Raw genomic sequence first — 17,208 nt, forward strand, 5'->3', positions numbered from 1 at the left:
ATATTTTGATAAGTCTTGAAAAAATCACCCATAAAATCAAGGCAGCCTTTGACAACAAACTAAAATCGTCAACTCTGCAAGAAATTGGGAGTTAGGAAAATCCACCGTTAAGGTGAAGCCGGTGATCATTTTCGAAGAAAATTGATCATCACTATAAAATATTCTGTATTAAATTCAATTCAACGAATTTCAGCACCAAAAGGAATCAGCATGTGCCGGTTGTTGCCTTCTTGAAGCCACTGAAAGAATTTTTGATCTAAATCAATTGTGCTTCAAAATTTATATAATTTTGTGGCACAGTCATTGACGTCTTAGTTGGCAATCATTGATTAATGACGATTTCCATAACTTTACAAGGAATGGAATAATCGTTACCAAAAGGAATCAGCATGTGTAGGGCACTATTCTAAACAACTTGTTGAAGGAATTTTGTCAAAATATTGAAAGCGATGCAAAATTTATATCTTTGAACGAAAAATCATGACAATGATGGAAGTCTTCAGCTTTAAGCTAAGAGCAAGATTGTCCGTTCGACGCAGTGGTGAACCCAGAACGCTGTGCCAGTTCGATTTTTCCATCAACTGTCAGTTGAACAATCTGCAGGGGTTGCTTTGTTCAATGGTCGATGACTGGCAGGCTATGATGACAGGCACAAAATTTTGCGTTTGCGTTCAGGCCTGACGGACAATCTTGTTCTTACCTTTATGTTAAAGAAATCAAAATCAAAATAATTCGCTCTACAGCATTGTCTTGGCGTTCTCGATTGCGAGATTCCTACTCGAAACTAGGTGTCCCAAGGCTTGGTTGTTGAGGCAATTGCAAACCTCTTTTTACACCTAAGCTTCCATCGTTAAAATCGTTACTTGTGTAGTGCAAAAAACTGTTTCTGTACGCATCCGAATAGTAGCTATAGTATATGTGTAGATGTAGATCTATGTGTGTAGTGTAGCTCAGGTGAGAGTTATTTTGTTGTACGCAACATCACTAATCATGATTTGGTCTCTTTTTAATTCAACTCGATCTAGAAACTGAAGAACAGGACGGCATTCAGTTTGATGTGAAGAATGCAACGTTCGCCAGATTCCTCACCGGGGTACGACCGTCGAAAAACTCCATCGGGACGGACTCGCTGTCGATGATGAACATGAGCCCAGGGTCCAGCGTCATTTCGGAATGGGGCCGCGAACGAGACGCGTCGTCCCTACTGGCTCGAATGACCGTAACGCCCAGTGTGGCGTCCAAAAGTTATGCGTACTCGACGCAATCATTCATCCACCTGGCGACCACCATCGGCAACTTGCCATACCGTACGAACAACTACTTCGGATTCCTCACGCCCCGACGCATGCCGTGGATTCACCACTTCCACATCCCCGCGCTTCCGTCCCGGTATCATGGCCGCAGTCGGTCGACTTCGCTGAACGACGTTTTTTCGACCGAAAAATATCTCTCGATGACGGACGACGTCCTGAAGCAGACCATCCGCCGGAAGCTACACTTTGAGCAGACGCAGGGTACCGTGATGGCGCCGTTACCGCCTCAGGCGGTGAACCCATTCCGCAACCAACCGAGGTTCTTTTTCGAGATGGAGGCTGAATTGGGCCACGATAACACAAAATTAGAGCGCATTTCGGAGGTTTGCGATGCCCGTCTGCGGCAGGTGCGTTCCGTCCAGCAGGACTCTTTTCTGCTCCAACTGGAGGGCCTGCAGTACTCGAAGCCGTCCACACCCGAGAGCTTGACTGGTAACGGTTTGGATTGTTCCGAACTGGTGAGCGAGGACGATATAGATTTCTTTGTCCATTCAAATGAACCATTGCAAAGCGAAACCTCGCTACTGAACCATACGCGTGAGCTATTTAGTGACGCAGCAACTGCTAGCTCGCTCAACCTCGACGAGAAGGAATGGACGATTTTGGAAAAGATTGACAGCTTCTCGCTCAAGTACGGCACCTTGCCAGCGGTGTACACCAAAATCGGTGAGCAAATTATCAATCGTACAAACTACGATGAAATCAATGTTCGCTCGGAGGAGACCACGAATGCCGTCACTGGATCGGCACGTGAGGAAGAACCGGAACCGGTGGAGGAATTCGGCACAGATCCAGCACCGTCGGCTGGACAGCGGTCAAGCTCGGTTTCTCCCAAGCGACTGAATGGTGGCCGGAAGCGAGCCACGCCGGCCACGCTGAACAAGCGGACGAAAAATCGACGCAACCGGAACTTTATTCAGGAAAATATCGAACGCGTCAAGACAAAGCAGCAGTACTCGTCACCCACCCTGTGCCGGTCGTCAAAAAGTGGCAAGCCCGTCGAACGAAAAACGCCACTGACGGCCAAGCAGACGCACAGCGCTGTTCGGAAGCTGCGCCGGCAATCTTTGAAGCGTCGCAGTTTGCAGTTCAACTCCGATCACGACGAAGAGGACGATCATTATCTTACGCCGAAAGTATGTAACAATCAGAGCGAGCAGCAGCAGTTGAAGGAAGAGTGCAAACAACAGACGCAATGTATCACCGAATTAGGCGATTCTCTGAGCCAGATGCAGAACGATGTGCAGGAAATTGTTCAACTGCAGGGCGAGATCGACGAGGTCCGGGCCAATCATTTGGAAATGATGACCAAGGCCACGCTGGAAGACTGTCTGCGAGTGAACAACAATGACCCCGCTTCGTCCGAGTATGCCGCCGACGAAGAATAATTTGTCCGGTTCGAATTCGAAACGTTTTAACGTTTATCCTCAGTTTTTTTTATGCCAACGAACTACAATGTTTAAGTATTTAATGTTATCTCTTACATTCTAAGACACTGATTACTTGTTTTTTTTTTTCATTAATTTTCGTTTAATAAACCATAATGATGACCATCGTAGGTGCGTCTCGTCGAACTCTAGTTTTCTTACTCTGTATCTGAATCATCTGAATTTGATTTGCAGTGCGAATTATGAGTGATTACATTTTAGTGCAATTATATTTTAATCATATGAAGTTTTGATAGTGCAGGCCAAGGGCGAATGATGCTGACGATACCTCTTCAGTTGACGCTCAGGCGAGGAACATCCTGGAAGGAGCGTCACTGACTACGTCCGTAGTCCTGTTAGATCATTCTTGTTCAAGACAGTATAGCTCTGGTTCCTTGCAAGTGTCCTATTTGCTTACCTCCACGTTGGCTTGGTATTTACTAATTGATGCTCCTGTAACAAACTGTCTGTTTTTCCTTAATTTGGCAGCGATGTCAATTTTGTTTATCTTTATTTATCTATTTGAATAATTTTTCATCTGCCCTATAAATTGCCCATATACAATCTAAGCTTGTTTGTTGTCTCTATTTATTAACTATTGTTAATTTCTTTATCTGCTTTATAAATTACTATCTTTCTTTTACTATTGATTCTTCAAATAGTATATTTTTTGGAATGATCAAAGAATTGAAACAAATATTACTATTGTACTTTTGCTATATTTTTTTTAAATGCTTAGGACCAAAAATTGTAACAAAACACCGCGACAAAAGAAATAACAGCATATAAACACGACTCAACACTAGGAAAGATTTCAGGAGAAAACAAAACACAGTAAATAACAATTAGTTTTTTAATTTAAACTAAAAATAAAACAGTAAAAGTTGTTAGGCACACTTTAAATGGTTAGGCGCTTATACTTACATCAAACCCTACGTAATGTACCACCCCCAGCCGAGTTAAAATGCGTAATCGGAAAAGAAGGTGTGCATGCCTGGCACGAACACTCAAAGCGTGTTCTAGCGTGTTGCTCGTACTGACTCAGAGCAAGGGTGAGATGTAGGTGTAAGGGCAGGGCGTGTTCGTCGGGAATCTAGTGCATAAGATCGGTCAAGGCCCGTTCTTACACTGAAAATTGCGAATTGACAATGAAGTTTTGATAGTGTTATTATGATCAAGATTTTTAAGTAGCAAGAACTGCGGACCACACACACAACAAGTATTACTTAAACGGGGAAGTTTACCATGCAATCCATTCCTAATTCTCCAAACTTGCAGGCGAACACGTGAATGGTGACCACTCAGACGCCCACATGAGCACATTTTCACACAGTAGCAAAGAGGTAAATAGTAGTTGATCTTGTGGATAGAAATTTTGCGTCACTGTTTTATTTTTTGTTTTCTTTCTCGCCCAAGCAGGATGTATCCACGGAAGGATCCCCCAAGAAGGACAAGAAGAAAAAGAAGGGCTTAAGAACACCCTCGTTTTTAAAGAAAAAGAAGGAAAAAAAGCGAATTGAGGCCTAAACAAATTTTGCACTCAACGACGATTTTTATTAACTTTGAAATATATATTATATCCCTTCCTTATTATAACTCCCCCTCCTATCTGGAACATAATGAGAGAGAGAGAAAAAAAAGTAGAAGAAAACGAAGAAATATGTAACGCATGTAAAGAAGAAATTCATTGATATAACATCGTCGTCACCTAGAGAGATAGGCGATATTCCTATTGTAGCGGTAATCACGACGATAGAAAGAAACAGTACTGACTGTCTAGCACACTAAATACACATTTAGATTTTCACCCGCAGCTCGTAAGACTTGTTTGATTTTTTTGTGGGGAAAATCTACAGATAAATCGACTCGGTTTGGGGTGTGATTTTACGAGGTCCAGATGACTAAATCTAGGTGTGTTCACAATGATCAAAAAATTTTGTGCGTTTCGAGAATCGTTGAATCGGTACATCTCTATATAGTGAAGGATTAGATATTATTACACAACCACAACTCCCTTGTACTGGATAAAAGAGATCACAAAAGCGTGTAGCTGCTACCTATAATTATATGACTTGATTTGTTTTGTTTTAAAAATTTATAAATTAAGTCAAGTCAATCATCACTCTCTCGCTGCTTATGTTTGCCACAAACGCCTCTATTGTTGCATTTCTCTCCTCGAATTTGCAGAATAACAACACAAAAAAACAACAATCCATTACTTTTTATCACCATTTGTATTTTCCCAGTCGATGTTTTGCACATGCGCGCGCGACAAACGATGCTCATCATAGGAAGAAACATTGTCCCAGTGTTGCTTTTTTTTACGCAGCTACAACCACATTGCATAACATAACACATTGCCGAAGTCCACACGTCGGCCGGGCGGACGGACGGACCATGTGTGAAGAAAGATCATTAATATTATTCAACATAAGAAAAACGATGAGGAAGCACAAAGCTTCACTAAAAAAAACCACTGCGCATTTTGAGAAAGAAAGATAAAACAATGGCAAAAATCGCTGTCGCTCAGCGAGAAATAGCTGAACCAATTTCAGATCGTATGCTTCAAAAGTGTTCAAGTAATGGAAAAAAATATATTCAATAGAAATCTACAAGCTGATTGATCATTAAGGCTGCAATCGTTTATTCCCAGATGACCAGGTCCAATCTGTATTTCTCAATCTAACATGGTGACAAGCAAGACGCCATACAAATCGCTGGACTCCTCCAGGTCATCACCATCCACAACTAAAAGGGGTGAGACATGGGGGTCGATGTCCTTCTCGTCAACTGTATCCTGTAGCCCGCCTTGAAGTCGATGAAGATGTGACGACGTGACGTGTGGGTTTCGTCCATGCAGCGCGTAGTTCCTCCTCCCATATCTTGGAGTCTAACAGTGAAGCGTCCCGGTAACCGATCCTTGTCGGCAGCTCTATTCGCGATTAAAAGCTCCATAATTCCGACAGATGGCGCAAAGCATCGAAGAATGACGATTCAAATTTTCGCTGGTCGGTTACATAGGAATGCAAACTTAAAATTGAATTTACAGCTCTTAGAACAACTTTTGAGAAAAAAAATCAAGTAGTACGAGTGTAAACTTTTTGCCCTCTATAAATTAACGCAATAAAAAAAAATGATTTTTTTTTTGAAAAAATAATATTGTTTAAAATGATAGAGCATCAAAAGTTAACAAAGTATCAGCTAGAATTTTTGCTCAAAAGTTGTTTTGAACGCTGGAATTTAACAAAACAGAATTCGCATACATAGCCTCAAAGGGCGGAAACGCAATTCGCGATTAAAAGCTCAAAAATTCCGACAGATGGCGCAAAGCATCGAAGAATGACGATTCAAATTTTCGCTGGTCAGTTACATAGGAATGCAAACTTAAAATTGAATTTATAAATTATTATAAATTTATAATTATAATTACCGTAAACCGGGGTGACTTTGATAGGATTTCAATTTGTTTTTAGCATATTTTTCAACAGGTAAGGTTTTTCTCAAGATTGTTATTTTTAAAACATGTACTGGGGTAGACTACACAAAGTCCATGCACTATTTCGGAATAAAAGTTTTTTCAATAATGTTTAAAAAAATAGTTACGTTAAAAATTCTTAGTTTTAATTCCGGGGTGACTTTGATAGTCATAGTTTTTCTTGTTAAAATCATATTTAAGATGTTCAAACTTTATTTGTACGCTAAATGTACCATCACTAAAGTAGCTGATATAGTTTTTAAGAAAAAAAAAAAACAATGTTTATATTTAGTTAACTAAGTGTATAAGCTTTTAAGCAAAATACATATAAATTTAAGGTAAAATTGTTAAAAAGTCGAAATTTCGCCTAAAATTTGTTAAACCTGGTTTTGTTTATAAAATTATCGATTTATTTTGCATTTTTTACAGAATTTGAAGCACGAATCACAAGTTTTCACATTTTAAATTAAATTTATTTAACTGAAATTGCTTATAAATTTGGAGATTTTTTTTTTAAATGGTGTTTCAAAAACACATGTTATTTATTATTTACAAATTTATTTAACCTTCTCCTAGTGGAAAATTATCCAAAGAATCCGAAAATGCATTCCGTTTTCCGATTAAAAATCATGTTCATTGAGAAAATCATGACACTTTGAGAAGTTTAAAATAATTACTTTCATCAACATTTTCTTAACTATAGTTAACTAACTATTTAAACTTGTTAAAATTTTATGAAAAATTCTTCTTGAGATACTTTGAACACTTCTCTACCACGGTCAGTATGTTTCTAAACCATTCCTTACGTATTTTAATTGTACCTTTCATTTTGCGGAAAAATCGCAAACCTATCAAAGTCACCCCGGCTATCAAAGTCACCCCGTTTTACGGTATATATACAATTCAGGTTTTGAATAATATTGAGGTTTTGCAGCGCGACTGTGTTTCAAATGTAGGTGGCGCCAAAATGGGGTTACTTGCCAAAAATCGTACTCCTTTCTGCTGGATTGAAGAACAAAATCGCTTATTTCTCATGATTCCCTGCATCAATCTTAATGAAACTGGTTGCAAAAGACGAGAAAATTTTTTTGCTTTAGAATAATGAACATCATTTTTTGGGCGCGCAAAAATTTGTGAACTTTTTCTTTAAAAAAACATGTTTTGGAACACGAAAAAATGCGTTTCCCCGTATATATCAAAGAAATAAACAGTTATATAAATGATAACAGATGTGTTAACGTATATTCAACAATTTTCATTGATTTTTGACAGACTTTCTTGCAAAATAGTCCAAATTACTACATACCATACCAATCAGCTTAGAACACCATACGCGGTGCCCGTGCTTTATCAAGAAGGTTGTTCCATGTTGCTCGGTTCTGGGCTGCAGCTCGCCAGTCTCCTAGGTTGCAGATCTTTCTTAGGTCCGCCTCGATCTGATTACCCCACCGTGCACGCTGCGCTCCTGCTCTTCGGCCTGTGCCGCCATCCGGTCGCGCGCGGTCAAAGAGCATCCTGACAGGGTGGTCTTCGTCCATCCTCGCGACATGGCCGGCCCATCTGAGCCTCCCGATTCTCGCCAGGGTGACGATTGTCGGTTCTCCCAGCAGCGCTTGCAGTTCGTGGTTCATGCGCCTTCGCCACTCGTTCTGAGCTGTACGTACTCCACCGTAGATCGTTCGCAGTACCTTCCGTTCGAAAACTCCAAGGGCTCGTTCGTCCTCTTGCCGCAGCGTCCAGGTCTCATGGCCATAGAGGGCAACCGGTCTAATCAGTGTCTTGTACAGGGTCAGCTTCGTGGCGCGTTGCACTCGATCAGATGTCAAGGTTTTCCGTAATCCAAAGTAGGCGCGATTCGCGGAGTGGATACGAGTCCGGATCTCTAAGCTGGTGTCGTTGTCGGCCGTTACCTGCGATCCCAAGTACACGAATTCGCTCACCTCCTCCAGCACATCGCCATCACAGCTAGAGGGGTGAGTCTTGGGGGGTCAACGTCCTTTGAGCCCCTCCCTTTCATGTACTTTGTTTTCGTCGTATTCATGGCCAATCCAATTCGTCTTGCTTGCGTCTTTAAGGCGGTGTAAACCCTTTTCACCGTCTCTAGGTCTCTTGCTATGATGTCAATGTCGTCCGCATAAGCAAGAAGTTGGACTGTCCTGTTGCAAATCGTGCCTCTCGTGTCTATACCCGCTCTTCGCACAACTCCCTCAAGTCCGATGTTAAACAGCGCATTGGATAAGCCGTCACCTTGTCGTAACCCTTGGTGCGATTGGAAGGGGTCCGCTAGCTCCCCTGCCACTCGCACGTGACACATCACACGATCCAAGGTAGCCTTGATCAGCCGAGTCAGTTTGTCCGGAAATCCGTTCTCGTGCATGATCTGCCATAGCTGTTCGCGGTCGACTGTATCGTACGCTGCCTTGAAATCGATGAAGATGTGATATGTGGGCACGTTGTACTCACGGCATTTCTTGAGGATCTGCCGGAGCGAGAAAATTTGGTCCGTGGTGGCCCGAGCGCCAGTAAACCCCGCTTGATAGGGGCCCACGAACCTCCGTGCGTACGGTGTCAGCAGACGGCAGAGGATCTGGGAGAGGATTTTATAGGCCGCGTTGATAAGCGTGATGCCACGGTAGTTACCGCAGTCCAGCTTATCGCCCTTTTTGTAGATGGGACACACGACACCATCCATCCATTCTTCTGGTAGTTTCTCCTCCCTCCAGATCTTAGAAATCACCAAGTGGATCGCCCTCGCCAACTGCTCTCCTCCATATTTGAAGAGCTCACCGGGTAACCGATCTTTACCGGCGGCCCTGTTGTTCTTCAGCTGCCTGATCTCCTTCTTCACCGTCTCCTGGTGTCCGGGAACTGTTGGTCAGCAGCGGGCGGTCCAAGTTGGGCTTCAAAGCCGTCTTCATGCGCTACATCGCCGTTGAGGTGCTCGTTGAAGAACTGCTGCCACCTGTTCAACACCTCGCCTTTGTCCACAAGCCTTTGCGGGACCGGTTAACCTTCTCGTAGAACTTTCGCGTCTCGTTCTGCCGGAACAGCTGCTCCATTTCGGCGCGATCGCGATCTTCCAGCTGGCGCTTCTTGAGCTTGAAGACCGTTCTCTGCTGTTTCAGCGCTTGTTTGTATCTGGCCACGTTTTCATCAGTTGCGGCTCTCAGCTTCACCACATAAGCTGCTTTCTTCTCGTCAAGTAGCCGCTGGCACTCCTTTGTCGATTTGTGTTTTTGTTCGTTGGTTAGGCGATGTCCAGGTGACTTTGTGGATGTCTTTCCGGGGGAAGAATGTGCTCCGTACCACCATACCGTGGGAGGCTGCGAAGTTGATGCACCGTTGGCCGTTGTCGTTGGTGACGGTGTGCAGGCTGTTCGGCCCGATCACCGGCTTGTACATCTCCTCCCTTCCTATGCGGGCGTTCATATCTCCGATGACGATCTTGACGTCCCTCTGCGGGCAGCTGTTGAACTTCTGTTCCAGCTTCCTTCTCGGCATCGGATGATTCCTCGTGTGGGCAATGTACGTTGAAGATGTGATAGTTGAAGAAACGGCCTTTAATCCTCAACCTACACATCCGGTCGTCGATCGGCTCCCAATCTATCACACGACTCCGCATCTTGCCCAACACTATGAAGCCGGTTCCCAGCTTGTTTTCGGCTCCGCCGCTCTGGTACATGGTGAGCTCCAAAGCATCATCCTCCCACATCTTCGCTCCCTTCTAGCACATCTCTTGCAGCGCTACAACATCGAAGTTGCGGGGTTTGAGCTCGTTCAACAGAGCGTACTCATACCCATCGAAACGTAGCGATCTGCCGTTCCATGTTCCGAGTTTCCAATCGGTGTCCTTTTCGTGCCTAGGTCTATGCCGTTTGTTCCGGATCCTTATTCCTTCTTGATTGTTCGTAATGATTTTGATTTCGGTATGCAGCCGGATTGGGGCTGCGATACCTAGTCTCGGGGTGGGGCTGCCACCTTGAAGCTACCGGGACCCAGCTCCGGTTTTCTCTCGACACCGTAACGGGGGCCTTTCTCACGAGGCCTAACGGAATAGCTACACCCTTCGAAGAGGATGGAGCCCCCCTTCCCTGTCAGCATACTACTAGAGTTCCCACCGGGGTTGGTTACCCGATCTCTCCAATGGTTACTAGTATCCCGGCTAGCGCCGCGGGGAGGCCAGGGTATCGGAGTTACTGGACAAGAGGCTAAGGACCGCTTGGTGGGTCTATTTTATTCCTGCGGTACTCGAAGTACCTATGGTACGCCATGTCCAGTCGTTCGCTAACCAAATTACTATCTTTTTTCTAAATTTCCAGTTTTCTCATAGAAAAATCAAACAAATATTGAAAAGTGTTTTTCAAATTGTTGGAAATAATTTTTCTCATCCAAATCCGTCATAAGTTCAATAAAAATGTTGATTTTGAAGGTTAAAACACATTTTTTCGAAAAATCATAGGTTTACGCTATTTGTTCATAGGTGGCGGCTTTGCTGCAAATTCTCTATGTAACCGAACAGCGAAAATTTGAGTCGTCATTCTTCGATGCTTTGCGCCATCTGTCGGAATTTTTGAGCTTTTAATCGCGAATTGAGGTTTTGCAGCTTGCCTATGTTTCAAATGTAGGTGGCGCCAGAATGAGGTTACTTGCCAAAAATCGTATATTCCTTTCTGCTGGATTGAAGAACAAAATCGCTTATTTCTCATGATTCCCTGCATCAATCTTATTGTGGATTTAGCTCGTAGCTGGATTTTCTGGCATCTTCTCACGGTCATTGGAAACGGTCGTGGATAGACCTAGGGGTTCCTAGTTAGAGTGAAAAAAATCAATTTATAGAAAAATTATGGATTAAAATTTTGCTTTTTCATCACTTCTCCGACATCAGGAATAATTGTATGAACACGCTCGCAATTTTTTTATTCGGTCGGAAAAATTTTAGTTTTCCTGAAAAAACATTCATTTTTAATCACATGATCACCCCTAATTCTGGCTCGATGCCGCCATCATGCGACCGCGTGCTCCGTTTGTTTGTCAACAAAGCTGCAGCTGGATGGTGAGACGAAGTGAGGGGGGAAGAGATTTTGACATTTTTATGCCCGCATCTGGCCCGCCGCCTATTTCGTCGGTCACTGAGTCGCCGGTCGTTTCCAGTGACCGAGTCCAGCTAGTAACTGATCGCACTATAATGAAACTGCAAAAGACGAGAAAATTTTTTTGCTTTAAAATAATGAACATCAATTTTTGGGTGCGCAAAAATTTGTGAACTTTTGACAAAGAACTTTGTCTTAGGGCTCTATACAAGGGTAGCAATCCAGATTTTTCGCGAAGCGAAATGTAACGCGTAGAAGCAAATTTTCGAAAAAAGTGCAAGATTTCAAACGATTGTATCTTTTTTCCCTCTCGACCAATTTGAACGTTTTACCCACCAAACGAAAGGGGAAGACTTACTTAATGATCTTAAAACATGTTTATTACAGTACTTATTTATTTAAGTACTTAAAAGTTAACATAAAACTACTAAAGAATAGCGAACGCTGATTGGTCAAGCGCAACCTTTCCCGAACACATTAATCAGATTCAAGTATCTAGCACTTAGCAAATTTTGCCTTGCCTCCTCCTTCCGTGGAACTGTCACGCGAGAATGTAGCACCATGGTTGCAACATGCCGTGCGATACTATTTAAGTTAGCACTTAGCCTCAGACAAATTCAGTGCCTACCGAGGTTTCATCCGAAGCGGACCTCGCGTTGGTTGTTTAAATGCTCACACATACATAATTTTCGGATCGTCGACGAGCCAACAAAACTCGGCTCGGTCGGTCCTGAAAAGTCATTCTATTGCTGGACGTCGACGAGAACACATCAGAAGCAGATGGCCTGGTGGCCCGGTAGCAGACGGCCTGGAGGTCTGGGAGCAGATGGCTTGGAGGCAAGGACCAGCTAAGACATGGTAGTCGCGGGAGTCGATCATTGGAACTGGCAACCACCTGGACTGGAGTGGCCGGAAGCCCCGCGGATGTTCCGATGGGGGGACATTTGTCGGACCGTAAGAGTTGGGGCAATATGGGTATCAAACTTTATGGTTTTTGATACTGGACATGAAATTTGCCATTTCGGCAGTAGTGGCCATAAACCGGAGTGGCCGGAGGCCCCGGGGAAGTTCCGATGGGGGGACATTTGCCGAACCATCAGAGTAGGGGCAATATGGGTATCAAACATTATGGTATTTGATACTGGATATGAAATTTGACATTTCGGCAGTAGTGGCCACAATCCGGAGTGGCCGGAGGCCCCTCGGATGTTCCGATGGGGGGACATTTTCCGGACCGTAAGAGTTGGGGCAATATGGGTGTCAAACTTTATGGTTTTTGATACTGGATATGAAATTTGACATTTCGGCAGTAGTGGTCACAATCTGGAGTGGCCGGAGGCCCCGGGGATGTTCCGATGGGGGGACATTTGCCGAACCATAAGAGTAGGAGCAATATGGGTGTCAAACTTTATGGTTTTTGATACTGGATATGAAATTTGACATTTCGGCAGTAGTGGCCACAATCCGGAGTGCCTGAGGCCCCGGGGATGTTCCGATGGGAGGACATATGCCGAACCATAAGAGTAGGGACAATATGGGTATCAAACTTTATGGTTTTTGATACTGAATATGTAATTTGCCATTTCGGCAGTAGTGGCCATAAACCGGAGTGGCCGGAGGCCCCGGGGATGTTCCGATGGGGGGACATTTGCCGAACCATCAGAGTAGGGGCAATATGGGTATCAAACATTATGGTTTTTGATACTGGATATGAAATTTGACATTTCGGCAGTAGTGCCCACAATCCGGAGTGGCCGGAGGCCCCGCGGATGTTCCGATTGGGGACATTTTCCAGACCGTAAGAGTTGGGGCAATATGGGTATCAAACTATATGGTTTTTGATACTGAATGTGAAATTTGACATTTCGGCAGTAGTGGTCACAATCCGGAGTGGCCGGAGGCCCCGGGGATGTTCCGATGGGGGGACATTTGGCGGACTATAAGAGTTGGGGTAATATGGGTATCAAACATTATGGTTTTTGATACTGGACATGAAATTTGACATTTCGGCAGTAGTGGCCACAATCCGGAGTGCCTGAGGCCCCGGGGATGTTCCGATGGGGGGGACATTTTCCGGACCGTAAGAGTTGGGGCAATATGGGTATCAAACTTTATGGTTTTTGATACTGGACATGAAATTTGACATTTCGGCAGTAGTGGCCACAATCCGGAGTGGCCGGAGGCCCCGGGGATGTTCCGATGGGGGGACATTTGCCGGACCGTAAGAGTTGGGACAATATGGGTATCAAACTTTATGGTTTTTGATATTGGACATGAAATTTGACATTTCGGCAGTAGTGGCCACAATCCGGAGTGGCCGGAGGCCCCGCGGATGTTCCGATGGGAGGACATATGCCGAACCATAAGAGTAGGGGCAATATGGGTATCAAACTTTATGGTTTTTGATACTGGATATGAAATTTGACATTTCGGCAGTAGTGGCCACAATCCGGAGTGGCCGGAGGCCCCGAGGATGTTCTGATGGGAGGACATATGCCGAACCATAAGAGTGTAGGGATTATGGGTTGCAGGGTTGAATATGTAATAAATTATTAAATGAGTACTTATTATAAGATTGATATAATTAATAAATAAGAGTTAAGAGCGCAACAAAAAGTGCGCACCTTCATGAATATTGCCTTGTTAGCTGATTGTGGATTGAGTGCGAGAGCGCGCTAGCGAGCTGCGAGAGAGAACAACGAGCGAGAAAACAACGAGATGCGCGCGGCCGGCGAAAGAGAAAATGAAGATTGTCAAATCAGTTTTGTGGTTAATTTCTGTGGAATAAGACGTGTTGTTTGTTAATTGCAAAATATCTGTGTTTTTATTATAAAAGAAAGTCCCCGATCACGACAATGGCACAGTCCGGTAAGTCGAACCTTTTGATTCATGAAAGATCATTTGTTTTGCTTGAATTGTTGTGTTGTGAAATCCAACAGTTTTGTTTACCTGCCAGGATGCAGGTCCAAAGCTTCGCTTAATTGTTTTGCCTGTGTTTTGAAACAGGTAGATTTTTGCTTGAACTTGTTATTTGAAATTGATAAAAGGCATAAAACTGTCTGCGATAATTGACGGTCTTAAATTTAATGAATTATTTGCTTGTTATTGTGATTTTAGGAACGAATGTTTTGTTTTGAAGTAGTAAGTTTGGCTTTTCGTTGTGATGTTTTATTCTAAGTTGATGGTGGAATTTGAAGGCAAATAATTTGCTCGAAATTTGATTGTTTTTGTACAATCACATTTTTGCTTTAGATTTGATTGTTGTTGTTTTGATTGACGACCAATGTTTTGTTTTTAATTTGATGCAATGTTTAATTGTTGTTGTGGAAATTGAACTCCAATGTTTTGTTACGAATTAGACTTCAAGTTTTTTTTTCTTATTTTTGTGATTGATAAAAATCAATATTTTGTTTATAATTTGACAAAAGATTTGACAAGATTGTGGAAATTGAAAATCAATATTTCGTTTTGAATTTGATGGAGGATTAGTTTGCGATTGAAGGTAGATAATTTGTTTTAATTTAGTTGTTGTTTTGGTAATTGAAATCAAATTTGTTGTTTGAATTTTATTGTTGTTATTATAATTGACGACCAATGTTTTGTTTTGAATTTGATGCAAAATTTGATTGTTATGGATTGTTGTTATTATTGATGATCATTATTTTTATTTTTTATTTTGGATTGGATGCTGGTTATTTTGGTAATTGAAGACCAATGTTTATTTTTGAATAAGATAAATATTTGCTTCTTGTTAGTTTTGTTTTAAATTTTATGAAAGATATGCTTGTTGTGGCAATGACTTGATGCAAAGTCCAATAAAATCACAAATTACAAAATTTACAGGTTTAATTTTGATTGAAAGATTTGATTGTTGATGAGGGAATTAAAGACCAATGTTTTGTTATGGTAAGATGACAAATTTGCTTATTTTTGCGATAAATGAAAACCAATATTTTGTTTCGAGTAAGATACGAGGTTTGATTGATATTGTGGTAATCGAAAACCAGTTATTATTTTGAATATGACGATAGATTTGCTTTTTGTTGTGGCAATCGAAGGCCAAGATTTGTTTTCTGAATTTGAGTTTTGTTATTATAGATCGGTATTTTTTCGGTTTTAAATTTCATGCAATATTTGATTGTGGTTTTATGATGGGCAATTTTGAGTTTAAAATTTGACGCAATATTTGATTGTTTATATGGTAATTGATGACCAATGTTTTGTTTTGAAGTTGATACAAAATTTGATTATTAATTTTATGGTTAATGAAAAAATGTTAAGTTCTCATTTGAATGAACATTTGATTGTTGTTATTATTGACGATAAATTTTTACTGTGAATTTGATGCAATATTAGATTGTTACTTGATGCTGTGGAAATTGAAAACTATCGTTTTAGAATTCTAATTAAGATTTTATAGATTTATGCAGAAATTGACAATCAATGTTTTGCTTTGAAATTTGATTTGAGCAACGTTTTTTGTCGTTATAATTGATTTGTCATAATTAATTTTGAAGACTCTTCTGTGTTGGAGACTGACAAACCTCTGTGATGGTAGTCAGAAAAAAGTCTCCTCTGTGTTGGAGCCTGACAGACCTCTGCGATGGTAGTCAGAAAAAAGTCTCCTCTGTGTTGGAGCCTGACAGACCTCTGCGATGGTAGTCAGAAAAAAGTCTCCTCTGTGTTGGAGCCTGATAGACCTCTGCGATGGTAGTCAGAAAAAAGTCTCCTCTGTGTTGGAGCCTGACAGACCTCTGCGATGGTAGTCAGAAAAAGTCTCCTCTGTGTTGGAGCCTGACAGACCTCTGCGATGGTAGTCAGAAAAAGTCTCCTCTGTGTTGGAGCCTGATAGACCTCTGCGATGGTAGTCAGAAAAAAGTCTCCTCTGTGTTGGAGCCTGACAGACCTCTGCGATGGTAGTCAGAAAAAGTCTCCTCTGTGTTGGAGCCTGACAGACCTCTGCGATGGTAGTCAGAAAAAGTCTCCTCTGTGTTGGAGCCTGACAGACCTCTGCGATGGTAGTCAGAAAAAGTCTCCTCTGTGTTGGAGCCTGACAGACCTCTGCGATGGTAGTCAGAAAAAGTCTTCTCTGTGTTGGAGCCTGACAGACCTCTGCGATGGTAGTCAGAAAAAGTCTCCTCTGTGTTGGAGCCTGACAGACCTCTGCGATGGTAGTCAGAAAAAGTCTCCTCTGTGTTGGAGCCTGACAGACCTCTGCGATGGTAGTCAGAAAAAGTCTCCTCTGTGTTGGAGCCTGACAGACCTCTGCGATGGTAGTCAGAAAAAGTCTCCTCTGTGTTGGAGCCTGACAGACCTCTGCGATGGTAGTCAGAAAAAAGTCTCCTCTGTGTTGGATCCTGACAGACCTCTGCGATGGTAGTCAGAAAAAAGTCTCCTCTGTGTTGGAGCCTGACAGACCTCTGCGATGGTAGTCAGAAAAAAAGTCTCCTCTGTGTTGGAGCCTGACAGACCTCTGCGATGGTAGTCAGAAAAAAGTCTCCTCTGTGTTGGATCCTGACAGACCTCTGCGATGGTAGTCAGAAAAAAGTTGGAGCCTGACAGACCTCTGCGATGGTAGTCAGAAAAAAGTCTCCTCTGTGTTGGAGCCTGACAGACCTCTGCGATGGTAGTCAGAAAAAAGTCTCCTCTGTGTTGGAGCCTGACAGACCTCTGCGATGGTAGTCAGAAAAAAAGTCTCCTCTGTGTTGGATCCTGACAGACCTCTGCGATGGTAGTCAGAAAAAAGTCTCCTCTGTGTTGGAGCCTGACAGACCTCTGCGATGGTAGTCAGAAAAAAAGTCTCCTCTGTGTTGGAGCCTGACAGACCTCTGCGATGGTAGTCAGAAAAAAGTCTTCTCTGTGTTGGAGCCTGACAGACCTCTGCGATGGTAGTCAAAAAAATA

General features: G+C 42.7%; 3 protein-coding genes across 7 annotated transcripts in view; 2 read left to right on the forward strand and 1 right to left on the reverse strand.

Moving 5' to 3' along the window:
* The window catches only part of LOC6041414 (protein hu-li tai shao), a 38,600-nt gene extending 33,229 nt beyond the window's left edge, over nt 1-5,371 (forward strand). For 3 of the 5 annotated variants that reach the window (XM_038258493.1, XM_038258496.1, XM_038258494.1), the window contains 2 exons: nt 4,019-4,083; nt 4,157-5,371. In XM_038258493.1, the coding sequence (XP_038114421.1) occupies nt 4,019-4,083; nt 4,157-4,267 (176 nt within the window). In that variant the 3' untranslated portion in view covers nt 4,268-5,371. The remainder of the gene's footprint in view (nt 1-4,018; nt 4,084-4,156) is intronic. The other 2 variants (XM_038258495.1, XM_001850624.2) reach the window with 1 other exon arrangement.
* LOC119768093 lies at nt 790-3,142 on the forward strand. The gene has a single exon (XM_038258497.1). It carries the CDS (start codon nt 1,136-1,138, stop codon nt 2,699-2,701), a length of 1,566 nt encoding a protein of 521 aa, XP_038114425.1. The 5' UTR covers nt 790-1,135; the 3' UTR covers nt 2,702-3,142.
* A 46-nt stretch (nt 5,372-5,417) lies between the features above and the next one.
* On the reverse strand, nt 5,418-9,927 carry LOC119766278. Its single transcript, XM_038250724.1, has 3 exons — nt 9,794-9,927; nt 9,530-9,726; nt 5,418-5,488 (listed from the first exon to the last, which is right to left on the reverse strand). Exons 1-3 carry the CDS (start codon nt 9,925-9,927, stop codon nt 5,418-5,420), a joined length of 402 nt encoding a protein of 133 aa, XP_038106652.1.
* Nucleotides 9,928-17,208: the final 7,281 nt, after the last annotated feature.

This window comes from Culex quinquefasciatus, chromosome 2 (genome assembly GCF_015732765.1).
Source record: "Culex quinquefasciatus strain JHB chromosome 2, VPISU_Cqui_1.0_pri_paternal, whole genome shotgun sequence".
NCBI lineage: Eukaryota > Metazoa > Arthropoda > Insecta > Diptera > Culicidae > Culex > Culex quinquefasciatus.

Excerpts from the sequence above, each read along its gene's own strand:
- LOC119768093 (XM_038258497.1), top strand. The coding sequence starts at position 1,136 with ATGATGAACATGAGCCCAGGGTCCAGCGTCATTTCGGAATGGGGCCGC.
- LOC119766278 (XM_038250724.1), bottom strand. The coding sequence starts at position 9,927 with ATGTGGGAGGATGATGCTTTGGAGCTCACCATGTACCAGAGCGGCGGA. Across the intron at positions 9,727-9,793 it reads GAGCCGATCGACGACCGGAT|GAATCATCCGATGCCGAGAA; the intron begins GTGTAGGTTGAG and ends TGCCCACACGAG. Across the intron at positions 5,489-9,529 it reads CAACTTCGCAGCCTCCCACG|TTGTGGATGGTGATGACCTG; the intron begins GTATGGTGGTAC and ends CACCCCTTTTAG.